This window comes from Hypomesus nipponensis, chromosome 22 (assembly GCF_054491055.1).
Source record: "Hypomesus nipponensis isolate SF chromosome 22, ASM5449105v1, whole genome shotgun sequence".
NCBI classification, from domain to species: domain Eukaryota; kingdom Metazoa; phylum Chordata; class Actinopteri; order Osmeriformes; family Osmeridae; genus Hypomesus; species Hypomesus nipponensis.
Genome location: NC_140382.1, coordinates 6,516,572 through 6,529,896, shown reverse-complemented (window position 1 = coordinate 6,529,896; position 13,325 = coordinate 6,516,572). Strand labels below are relative to the sequence as shown.

General features: G+C 45.8%; 1 protein-coding gene across 1 annotated transcript; it reads right to left on the bottom strand.

Moving 5' to 3' along the window:
- Positions 1-610: 610 nt before the first annotated feature.
- cercam (cerebral endothelial cell adhesion molecule) lies at positions 611-8,298 on the bottom strand. The gene is made up of 12 exons (XM_084687846.1): positions 7,974-8,298; positions 7,127-7,237; positions 6,678-6,795; positions 6,347-6,481; positions 5,740-5,944; positions 5,452-5,571; positions 5,278-5,354; positions 5,074-5,180; positions 4,454-4,586; positions 4,153-4,280; positions 3,277-3,480; positions 611-2,270 (listed from the first exon to the last, which is right to left on the bottom strand). The coding sequence occupies exons 1-12, from the start codon at positions 8,174-8,176 to the stop codon at positions 2,039-2,041; spliced, it is 1,773 nt and encodes a 590-aa protein (XP_084543972.1). The 5' UTR covers positions 8,177-8,298; the 3' UTR covers positions 611-2,038.
- Positions 8,299-13,325: the final 5,027 nt, after the last annotated feature.

The window sequence follows — 13,325 nt, the reverse complement described above, 5'->3', positions numbered from 1 at the left end:
GGGGCTGTCCTCGTGGTCTGAATGATCAGGAGGACGGGGGCTGTCCTCGTGGTCTGAATGATCAGGAGGACGGGGGCTGTCCTCGTGGTCTGAATGATCAGGAGGACGGGGGCTGTCCTCGTGGTCTGAATGATCAGGAGGACGGGGGCTGTCCTCGTGGTCTGAATGATCAGGAGGACGGGGGCTGTCCTCGTGGTCTGAATGATCAGGAGGACGGAGGCTGTCCTCGTGGTCTGAATGATCAGGAGGACGGGGGCTGTCCTCGTGGTCTGAATGATCAGGAGGACGGAGGCTGCTCTGCAGAGGAGGAGGGCTGATGGGCCAGAAGAAAGTCTGGATGGGTAGAGGGCTTACATCCCAGAGGATTTTGCCCCATCTTCACATGGGGCAAAATCTCCTGGTGACGTCCCTCAATACAGACCCACCAACTTTGCCTACAGCCTTGGACAGAGCAGTCGTGTTGATCATGCCCCCATGAACCCACATCGACCTCTAGTGGTGGTTTGCCGTCATTACACCTTCAAGGAGTAGCAACAGCCTATCAACAAACTGCAAGATGTTGATAAAACACGTTTTAACAGTATATTTCATGAGTTTCAAATTACAAAGCAAGAATATACTTTTTTTTATTGAAGGCAGGAAGGCACAGTTTAGTTGCACCGTCTGTGGGTAAACTGAACTCCATTCTGTCACCAAGAGAACTGGGAATGTTAAAAGAAAAATACTGTTGTAAACAGAAACAGAAATTTCACTTACATAAAAAGCACCCTCACAACCATTGCACTTGAAATTCACAACCGAATGAGTGCATAAGAATGAGAACAAATGTTTCATTCTGCACCGAAAAACCAACCACAGCCTCCAAAATGATATAATACCAAAAATAAATTATCAAAAGATAATATATTCACATATACAATATTATTAAGAGAACAATAAACATATTCAAAAGAAAACAGACCATGAAAACACCCAATCACAGATCAGTGCAGTATGAAACTGTAGCTGACCCCATGGGTGACCCCCTGTAAAGCCACACTCTCGTGACCTCTTGAACTTTAACATGGACCTGGGCCAGAAATAACCAATCAACACAGCTCTGGGAACATGTAGAGTTTGCATAGATTTGGAGCTCTGCCTTAACCTAAAACTGTTTCAGACATCGTCTTCTTTGCCCTGCAGTTCTTAGTCAGACTCGCCTCTCAACAACAAGAAGAGGTGCTCCTAGTACAGGACAGAAGTCATGTTCATTTTGTTGTTTGTCAAAAACTGTACGAAACTACTATCACTGAACTGGTTGATTGTCCTGCATGAAACTAGCCCTGAACTGTCTGAATTATCCTGAGATGACCTCACTGACTAAGAACTGAAGGGTTACCTCAGGTGAAGTACCATTGACCTAAAGAACAAGACACAGCACATGAGATCTTCACTGATCGTCACTGACCGAAGGTTAGACCAAGTAATCAAGAGACATGGAAGGCCTTAACTGACCTTAAATAGACATAACATACACCCAGATATGAAGATGGAAAAGGACAAAGACACAGTTTAATGCAGGACCTTTAGACTGAGAGATGCACTTTGAATGTAAGTGCTGACATTAGGAAAAGGAAGAGATAGCCAGAGCAGGATGTGTTTCTGTATGCCCATATTCAGCCCATGTTAAGCTAGAGGACGGGCCTTGTCTAAAGTGTATAAAACGATATCCTGTCTATTGCTTTGGGCACTCTGCCATGCACGCTATGCCAGGGATTTCACAGACAGTCCACAGTCTGTATCTTTGAGGAGATCCAATAAAGAACTTGCATTCGAACCAAAGAACAACTAGACATACGTTCTTCCTTGAAGCAACCTAGCTGAAACAGCCCGCAACAATTTCTATATTTGGAACATGCATGGATACATACACTCTCACTGACACATGCAGACACACACACACCTTCACACACACCTTCACACCCTCCTGACTCTCATCTACCCAACGGCTTCCCCGTCTCTGAACCTTGACCCCCTGTGACCCTGTGGTGACCCCAGTTTAGAGTTCGTCCCTGTAGGTGGTCTGCAGCATTTGCGGAGGGGGGGCGCCCTTCAGGGTCTTGTGGGAACCCCTCCAGTCGGTCTTGACGGCGTCGTCATCCCACAGTGTGGAGGTCTCCGTGTCGCTCACCCACTGGGGGTCCCCGGCGTAGTGGCAAGGCCGTACCAGCAGGGGATGTGTGGAGAACGCTTGCAGGTTGCGGTTGGGGAAGTGGGATTTGTAGTCTTCACTGGGAGGTGGACAAAGATGGACGGTAGCAGATCAGTTAAAATGACACAAATTAGAGAAGATGCTTGTAGTTCACTGATGAAACAGGATACTGCTGACAGATTCAGTAAGCAGAATGGCTGGCACACACACACACACGCACGCACACACACACACACACACACACACGCACGCACACACCCACACCCACACACACACACACACACACACACACACACATACGCCCCAGAGGGAGACTGGGTTGAGGAATGGCAGGAGGCCAGGTTTCCATGCATGACAGAACACACAGGCATCTCACCCCTCCTCCTACTTGCCCCTTCTCTCCCATTACTCCTCCCCTTCCTCAGCTCCTCCTCACCTCCCTATTCTCCCCCCCCCCACACACACCATCATCCACCCCTCCTCTCCCAGTCCTTTGACGGCTATTTGATGTGGTCAACAGCGTAGTGCTGCAGCTTTAAGGACGACTTGGAATGCGGCCACCACTATTCTGTTCTCCACATGGAGCTATGGAGCTGGAGGAGAGAGAGGAGCTGGACACTTTCGTGAAAGAAATATGTGTCAGAGAATGAGAGGGCTGGGAAGGATGGTGGTGGACTATTTGAGAGCTGGCATTGCCTGTTGGATGGGGAGAACAGATTAGTAGGCAACCTCAGCATGGTCAGCTTCTGAGCCTGACCACAGACGTTACCCACAATACAAGACTTTTGTGTGTTGCTTTAATCTAGCTCTAATCTATACTGTACGTGGACACATATAGATCTTTTTAAACACTGCAACGCACAAGTACACTGCGCGTAAACTAAAATAACAGACTGCAAGCTGAATCTGAATTTGTTTTCGCGCTGTTCCTTGTCTGGCTAGCTGCAAAGAAGTGAGACAGGAGCCTGAAAACAAGACATTCTAATGCTCAGAGTTTCCATCCAGGACTGAGTGGGAGAGATTGAGGTGGAATTCTTCCAGGACCTTTCTTTGACATGCCAACAGCGCTGTCGCTAGTTACGTACTTGGGGTGCTTGTCGTACATGATGGGCAGGAACTCGTCAACAGGCAGCATCTTAGACAACGGATCAGCATTCATCAGTTTCTGGGCGCCCTGAAGCGAGATGGCGTAGGACAGCGTCCAATAGGAATAGTCGGCCACTACCAGGTTTCTCACATTCTCCACCACCTCCTCGTTACCAGGGTTCACCTGCTTCCTGCCCAGGTATCTAACAAAAGAAACAGGAAGCAAAGGACAGGAAAATGGATGCCGGATGTAGAATAAATAAAAATGTTTCTATAACTGCCTCCAATTTTCTGGGAAGGGTTTGCAGAAAAAGTTGGAACATTGATGTGGGATATGTTTCCATTCAGCCACAAGAGCACTAGGGAGGTTGGGCAGTTCTTAGTTGATGGCTTGGCTTGCAGACGGCATAAGAATTTATCCCAAGTGTGTTTAGTGGTCTTTAAATCAGGGATCTGTGCAGGCCCATATTTCCACACCACACTCAACAAAACATTTATTTATGGGGCAGTATCGACCCAAAGGGGCATTGTCAGGCCAAAACAGGAAAGGGCCTTCTCCAAATTATCCCCAAATTGTTGTCACAAAAACGTCTACAAATCAATTTCATCCTTTTGCTTTAACCCTTCTGTTATCTTCGGGTCATTCTGACCCATCAGTCATTGTGACCCACTGTCATATTGCGTCAACTTTACCGCTTTCTAAAACAAAGTGAAGCATTTTCTTTTAACCTTCGGACTGTCTCAGACCCCTCACATCACTAAGGTTAAAAGAAAATGCTTTTTATTTGTTTTTGTATTGGGTAAAGTAGTCGCAGCGAATGCCCGTTGGTCATGTGACCCGAAGGCAGCACAAGGGTTAATATGTGTGGCCTCACATGATGTCCCAGTCCAGCTCCACCAACTCCACCTCCTCCAACAGACGCAGCACCCGCCGCTTAAAGTTAGGCTGGAAGCGCACATCGTCCTCCAGGATGAGAGCCTTGTCCATCTGCAGGTCCACCATCTGGGGAGGAGGGGGGGGTGTGGGGGGAGGAGGAAGAAGAGGAAGAGGCGGAGGGATTGGAGGGAGAGAGGGAGCAAAGTGCAGAAGAGAGATAATGTTAAGGAAGGGACCAGTCTCAGGATTGTGTGTGTGCGTGTGTGCGTGTGTGCGTGTGTGAGTGTGTGTGTCCTCACCTCCTTCCAGATGTAGTAGTGGCTGAGGAAACAGCCCACCTCTCCTTTGGTCAGGGTCCGACCAGAGAAGGGGTCGTAGTATCCAGGCAGCAGATCCACACCTAGGATCTTAATATCACTGCTGTTCAGAGCACTGTACACACACACACACACACACACACACGCACACACAGAAACAGAGAAACATGACAGTAAACGGCTGACCATGTGCACAGCACACATGCAGTCACACAGGAACATGAACAGTCACACAGACACATGAACAGACACACAGGAACACATGAACAGTCACACAAGAACACATGAACAGTCATACAGGGACATGAACAGTCACACAGACACATGAACAGTCATACAGGAACATGAACAGTCATACAGGAACATGAACAGTCACACAGACACATGAACAGTCATACAGGAACATGAACAGTCATACAGGAACATGAACAGTCACACAGACACATGAACAGTCACACAGGAACATGAACAGTCATACAGGAACATGAACAGTCACACAGACACATGAACAGTCATACAGGAACATGAACAGTCATACAGGAACATGAACAGTCACACAGACACATGAACAGTCATACAGGAACATGAACAGTCACACGTACTTCCCGTCCACGGCGTCCACCACTTTGACATCGATCTCCAACTCATTGAGAGAGAACAACATCCTGTCGCGGCGGTCGAGGCGACGACGCAGGTTGATCAAGAACACCTGGGATGGGATGGGGGGGGGGTCACAGAGGGTCAGGGGTTGCCAGGCCACAGAACAGTCGAAAGCACTGCCGTCGAAAGTAGCATGCCAACGTCACCTCGTCGAAGCCCATGAGGTCCCTCTTCTTGGGGAAGACATGGACGTAGCGGGAGGGGTGCATTGGGGGGCCCTCGACTGCGCGGGGGGGAGGGAGAATCACGCAGTTTTGTTAGGTTGTTTTCTATAGTTTTAGTCATTGGGATTCATGGTGTGCAGTGGGTCGTGTTCTCACTCATGGACTCCAGCTGCAGATGGACAAAGTTGATGCGGTCGTCCTCCACGGTGTGGTGGGGCTTGGCTGGGATGTTCAGGTAACCGTAGCGCACCTTGTTACACAGGTACATCTGCACCTCTACAGACACACACACACACACGCACATGCAGGGTGAGCTGGGCGTGCTAGTGTTGAGTGTGTGTTTGTTGTGAATATATCTGTGTGTGTGTGTATACGTGAGTGGACACACGTGTTTGGCTGTGTATGTACTTTATATATGATACTGTGTGTGTGTGTGTGTCTCACCGGCCGCACGGCAGGAGAAGGCAAAGACGATGATGTCATCAAAGGGCCAGGAGTAGTCGGGGTGTGGCGGGTGGAACGCCAGCTGCTTCATCCCCTCCCTCCTCAGGTCCAGCAGGAAGGTGGAGTGGACCATGGGAACCGCGTAGCATCCCAGACGGTGGCGCTGACGTGTGGGGAAGTACTCGGCTGTGCGCCGGTAGTAACCCTAACAACAAATTGGAAGGCAGGAAGGATAGAGCGATGAGAAAGTGTATGCGATTATCAGAATCAGAATCATTTATATATTCATATATTACGATTGAGTACATGAATATATGAAGGATATGTATTAGATTCTGCATATATATATATATATATATATATATATATATACACATATATAAATGCATAATACTAAAATAGAAGATAATTTTATATATATACATATATAAATATATATATATATATACATACATATATAAATGCATGATACTAAATTAGACGAGATATATATATATATATATATATATATATATATATAGACAAAGCATGCCTCATAATAAACACTACCTAAGATCACTAGGCTCTAATATCGTAAGTAAAGACTACAATGGAAGTCCACACCAACCTGAGGGGTGATGCCACACCAGTAGTTGGAGTATGCTCCCTGGGAATCCAGCATCGGGGCGATGACTGACTTGTTCTCAGCGATCAGCAGGTTGAGGGTGTCTGGGTTGGTCAGGATGTTGTCTGTGTCAGCATACTGGCCCACCCAGACAGACAAGATAGATCAGGAAGACAGAATACAATCACAGTGAGACCTACCATCCAACTACAACCCCAAGTTGACAATGAACAATGAGCGTGTGCCATCTGTGTGTGATGTGTGTGTTCATACACTGATTCAGTTAGTCTACATGATGATATGCTGCAAGGTAGCAGTGAGTGGACCGAAGTACCAGTATGTAGTCTGCCCAGCGTTTTCTGGCGAAGTTCAGAGCTGCTTGTTTCAGCTTCATGAGATACTCGTATCTGGTGTTGGTCCAGTGCTTAGGACCCAGCTCTCCTGCATAGGCCCTGCACAGCAACGGAGGGGTCAGGACTGGAGTTCTCACACACACACACACACACACACACAGCAGAACGAAACACGTCTGTCCAGCAAATCAATTCAACATTTATTTGTATAGCCTTTTTACACGCAAGCATGTCACAGAGGGCTTCACATACGCCCATAGAACTGCCCTCAACCAACATAAACCCTCAAGGAAGACAAGGAAAAACTCACTGCGGGAGAAACAATGGAAAAAACCTTGGGAGGAGCAATTCAGTGAGGGATCCCCCTCTCCAAGACCAAACTCCTTCACTGCCTCCCTCACTCTAGTTCCCTCCCTCCCTCCCTACTCACGTGGGCTGGTCCATGGGCCTCCACTCTACATAGTGGTAGAACTTCTGCACCACCGTGAGCCATTCTCTCAGCAGCGCCGTGGTGTTGTCTGAGTTGTGGTCAGTCGCTGCCCTGAGGACACATCAGCACAAGTGTATTCATCCTCTCCTCTGTTCACCTGAATCACTCTGTCAGTGTCCTGCTTCCAACCTACATGGATACAATGAACGGCACTACACACGCACATAAACACACATGCAAATACACACACACATGAAAAACATTGTATGCACACACAATAATGTTGCACACACACAACACACACACAGACAGCAAACTGGGACCCTTTTTAAACTAAGTACCAAACCCAAATCTCACATTATCAAAACCTTATGACCTGTTATTAACACCGGAGATCCTCTGTGTAGAGTCTGTATCATATGGTTAAGTATTATCTTAGTAAAATCCTGTTGTGATGTTTATGAAAAGTAAATTACAATACAATCTCACTAAGTGAACTTGCCCTACAGGAATTGATATTGGACTTGACACCTTGGCAGCCTTTAAATTCAGCAAAATAGTTGAATAGTTCGGAATAGTTGAAAAGTCTAAAAACGGACGAGTGTTTAGACCTTCAAAGTTGTTTAGAGAACACATCCACAATCTATTCTAATACATAAGCACACACTCAGACTTGTCATAGAGAATGGGGTTAGGTTTGAAGAGGGGTGAGGCTGTAAGAGAGCAGGGGAAGCATTCAAAACCTAATCTCAACGCGATCGACCTTTGAACGCCTGCCGCACTTTGATAAAAGGGACTTCGGGGACAAATAGCGGACACACAAACAGAGCTTCCAGCATCCACCTACCAGACTGATATGCGGTCTTTAGGATAGTTCAATCTCTCCAAAGCACCAAGGTAGTAAGGCAAGGAATGCGCAGCGTTGCGAGCTATAATGGCTATTACAACTGTCGGCGGCTGCATAGTAGACTCCTCGGGAAATTTTTCTTCCGAAAAGTAACACGCTATTCTGCTAATGAAAGCCCCTAAAACTAGAAACCGAAGCAACATCGTGGAAGAATACAAAGTGGTAATGCAACGGAGGCACGGAGCTCGTTCCAGTCCGCGTCACTAATACAAGAAAAAGGACTTTTCCTTAACTTTTTGCTCCCCCTCTACCAGCAGCTGCTAGAAGTCTTTCTGACGTGTTCCGACCCGAGCCAGTATTTTACGAAAATTACAACTTCCGCACTCAAATCAAAGCATTGTTTTACCATACCAAGAAAGATCAACATTTTAAAATTTCAAATTAAGAAATTTCGGCAACAGTGAAGTTTACAAACGTGTAGGCTATAATTAGGCTAGAACTAACATAGCTATTTATTAACCTATCAGCCTACTCTGGTCTAACGACTTCCATGTGGAATTATAGACTTAAATGAACCATTGAAAAAAGATTTATGTCTAAATCAGTTTTTTAATTGTTTCTTGAATTATGATTATTATTGTCATTTTGTTTCGAAACCAGTGCCTACAGAGGGCAGCATTGCGTTGATGTTCTAGCTCGACTCAAGGCGATTCAGTCACTGTAATAATGATTATCTATATATGCTGGGTCTGTGTCGTTGTCCTAATCACAATAGGCTATACACTAGAATGTGTTCATTAAGAAGATACATTTTAATTTAGAAATTATACATCAATCTATACTTATTGCTTATTGTCTGATACGTTAATCAGACAGGATGAGAAAAAGCGGATGAAAGAGAGAGAGAGAGGTTATGAAAGAAAGAGAGGATAAGAGAGGGAGAGCGAGGATGAGAGAGAAAATTGGAAAAGGCGGCAAACTAGTTCATGCTATACATCAAGGCTAAATAAGTTCTATGACAGCGATCTGAAGTGATTTTCAGAGGCTCTTTCTTTAGGAAAGGCCTGTGAATGGAGGAGTGAAGGAACAGCGGCTCTGTGACAATAGTGTGGGGCTCCCTCTCTGGCCAGGGGGACCAGGAGACCGGGGGTCAAAGACATTCATGACACCCTCTGCTTTAACACAACGCACACACCTACCCAGCCCTGACCCCCAACCCCCCCCCCCCCCCCCCGGCCTCGCTGTGCCTCTTTCCCAGCAACCTCGGTAGTGGCAGGGCTTGGTGAGTTTGACCTAACTTTTCACTCCTGGGCCAAGGGTCAGGGGTCAGGGAACACTGCTACGATATGGCACCCTCTGTATGTGTGTGTGTGTGGACGGTGATTATTAGGAAGGATGGGGAGCTCTACCATTTATTCGGAAACAATTGGGTTGATGAGGGCTCTCAATTGAGTTGCTCTTCCTCAGACATTGTGGGGTGTCTGCCATGACACACACATACACACACATACACACACATACACACACTTTACCCAACTCTGCCAGCCGACTATCACCATGCGCCCACTCCTCTTTTCTTCACTGAGGTTTGGCGGGGGAGTTGGGTGTTGGGAAAGACGGGGAGGGGAGACGGGGGTGAGTCGTGACACTCTGAGAAACCTCTGGAACCTTTATAGCCATGGTGATAATCAATAACTGCGTTCCCACACTGACGTCTCCGGGCTCTACGGGTCAATAACTGTCACTCAGGGTCCCACGGTTGGCACATTCTTACTCAGCAGCCTTTACAACTGCTCAGGAGAAACATCGCTTGGTTTCTCTGTCTTACTCTTACTCTCTCTCTCTCTTCTCTCTCACACTCTTTGTCCATGTCTCTCTCTAGCTCTCTCTCTCTCACTCTTTGTCCATGTCTCTCTCTAGCTCTCTCTCTCACTCTTTGTCCATGTCTCTCTCTAGCTCTCTCTCTCACTCTTTGTCCATGTCTCTCTCTCTCCTCCCTCATCTCCATCCTGCCTTGTCCACCTCAAAGGGACATGTGGCAGCTCTACACAAACACCAACCCTCTCCCCACTCACAGGGGTTAAACATACAAGCCCTCATTTCGACAAGCAGCAGTAGAACATCCTGCCAGGATGTATTTCAGTTTTTCTTAATTCCTTAAGCACATTTTCCCAAACTGAATTCCTTTTTCAAAACCGTTACAGTAACACAGCCCTGAACTGGAGCACAGACTCACACAAATCAACTACTAATCTATTGACAATTCTGTTCAACCAATCATTACACAATAGCACCATAAACATTTATATTACATTACATTTATCCATTTAGCAGACGCTTCTATCCAAAGCGACTTCCAAGAGAGAGCGTTACAAAAGTGCATAGGTCACTGATCATAACATCGAGATATCCCGCAAACATTGCGGGTAGCCAAACAAAAAGCATACATTGTGAAAAAACACAAATAAACATAAACTACAGCAACCAATTTACTGGCCAATAGTTCATCCTCTTTTAAATGTGCAATTATTTTTATAAAACGTTCTGATATATTTGTCAGTGTCATATTTAGTTATACTATAGGTGTAGTAAATACTATCAAACTAAAGTAGACATGTTACAGATAGGACATTCTTTCCCAAACCTTATGGTATTTTACCAAAGATGACCACTGTAAAGCAGAAAGAATCCTCTTCAAGAGTAGGAATACCCAGATGTAGGCCTTTAGAACAGGAGTCTGGACATTTACAAATTACTGTATAAAAACATCACGCTAAACAAACAATCAAACAAACATAAAGCAATGTCACAAAAGGCAACACATCTGCAGTATACACTGCATTCACTATACTCGTGGTATATATACATGCTTTCATCGGAATCAGCATAAAGGTTTTCACTCACATTGCAGCAACACATCTCATTGCATGATGCATTACTAGGGTATATCTGTTATGAATGAGTCAGGACTGGTTTCTGGATGAACACTTGAGCATAGACGTTTTGGACACAGTCAGAGGGGGTTCACATGTGAGCGAACAGATGTTGAGACCTAATGTTGACATCTTCTTTGAGATGATTTGCTCAGCTGAAATGTTCTTAGCATGTCCTTAGCATTTGCAGTGTGTGTGAAAGCAATATGAAAGAGACTTATTTACTTATTTACTTGCATAACACTGTATTGCTTGCTAGGTTATAATTAAGATCAAGAGGATCCGGTTCAATTTAAGACATATTATGACAGACCAGCACATTATTAGTGCTATAAAAGCTGCAGTAGGAGTAATAGTTTGAGTAGTAGCAGTATAGCTCAGTATCAGTATAGTATATTTGGAATAGTATATTTGTAGTTTTGCAAAGACTTTATTGACAACCAAACCAGACACAGAAATGACAGATACCTCACAGAAACATATACTGATGAGTTGACACAGTTGGCCTCAGCTTATAGGCCATTTACAACTGTCATTCTGCTGGAGTATTTGGGTGGAGAACCCACATAATACCTCATTAAACAGAATGGTCACCATTCTGTCACAACAACAAACTAAAGGAGGTTCCTGTAAAGCAGTCCACCTTAGAGTCATAAAGACATCCGTCGTTGGAACAACACAGATTCTGGTTGCTAAGCATTCCAGCGTTCTGATAAGTTTGGATGTTCTTAAATGCAGAATGGTCTACAATGGAACGTTTTCTAGAATTACTAAGCTAGCCTTCCAACTGGCTGAATTTAATTGAGTATAAGTTGATGAGACAGGTTTTGTTCAGCAGTAAGTTCTCCTAATATGTTTAGATAATTAATTAAACCCTAATCTTAATTAGATGCATATTAAAAATGTGTAGGTGCTAATTGGCATGCATACAGTTGAGCGAGTTGGAGCGCGAGCTCTGTGGTTCTGCAGCTACTAACAGCTAGTGATAAGATGTGTCACATGACCCAGAAAACATCCCCTGTTTCTTTGCAGGAAACAGGGGACTTCAGACAGGCTAGAGAGAGGTGTCTGATGGATGTTTGGGGTCAGTAAAGATGCAGTGACAAGTGAGCAAGGGGCTCCTTGTTTTTTAACCACAAGTGGCTAATACTGGTGCTTGGCCAGAGAGGACTTGAAGTGGATTGCCGTTGCTGAAGTGGTAGCAGAGGTTAGGTGGAGTTTAGGTGGAATTACCTGACGCTGGCTGTTGGAGTGAGGGAGAGTGGACTATAGGAAGCAAGACCTGACAGTAGCTATTTGAATGGTATATCAGAGGGAGTATAGGGGGAAGGAACTTACACTAGCTGTTGGAGTGATATTTCATTGGGAGGTGAATAGGGGGAAGACCTGATGCTAGCTAGCAATAATATATACCAAAGGGAGGGAGAGATATAGGAGGAAGACCTGATGCTATCCAGTAGCTCCCTACAGGCTGTTTAACCTCGTCCACTCTCCTGCTCCTAACTGGCCGAATTCCCGTTGCCAGGCAACTATGCAGCCTCCGTCAAAGAATTCTGGGGGATATTAAGGCAGAGCTAAGGTTGGACGGGTGTAGGGGGGTGGGGACTGGCAGGGGGTGGGAGGCAACAAGAGCAGTTGAGGAGCCTCCTTGTGGGCCAAATGTAGTCTTCAGACCTCAATGTCCTGTAGCACCAGATTCATTGCCTGTTCTTTACAATACAGCTCTCTTCTCTAACTATTGGGTTTGGTTACAGACCATTACCGATTATGTGTTATTATTAGAGCCCACACCCTTCTTACTCTCAGCCAGCACATAGCACGTTAGCGGTAGGATGTATACTCAACTAATCCTCAGTCTGACCTTACCTTATCATAGGCTATCGGCCGTTAGCCGTTAGCCGCTAGTTGTACCTTCTATAGCCTTGGGCAGTCCCTTCTGCTGCTGTTACCTTCCCAGCATGACAGACATGCCTTCCCTGTGGGGAGGCTTCCATAGGGGGGATCCCCTCTCCATTGTCCCCCACATCTCTCCAGAGAAGGGCTGATAGTCCTCCCCGTTGTCCTGGGCCCCACTACACCACCCCCCTCTCTCTCGGCAGGTTAAGCATTGATCAGGAGACTGGGGAGCTCCACTCAGGCCTCCACAGGGCCGGGATGGACCCCCCGATGGGTCTGTTTGTACACCCCGTCACATGAAAGCAAACTGGCCTCACTCTCTGACCGGATGGCTTGCTGGCAGAGTGTTGGACTAGATGACTGGCTGGGTTGTTTTCAGACTGTCAGACTGTTGGACTTGCTGAATGGCTGACTGTTTTTCTATCAGAAGTTCAAACTTAAATTATAACGTGTGCTTATTGTAAAGACAGCCCTGTTAAACATCATTCTTTGTGCTTTAAGTTGTCTAAACGTGTGAATATAA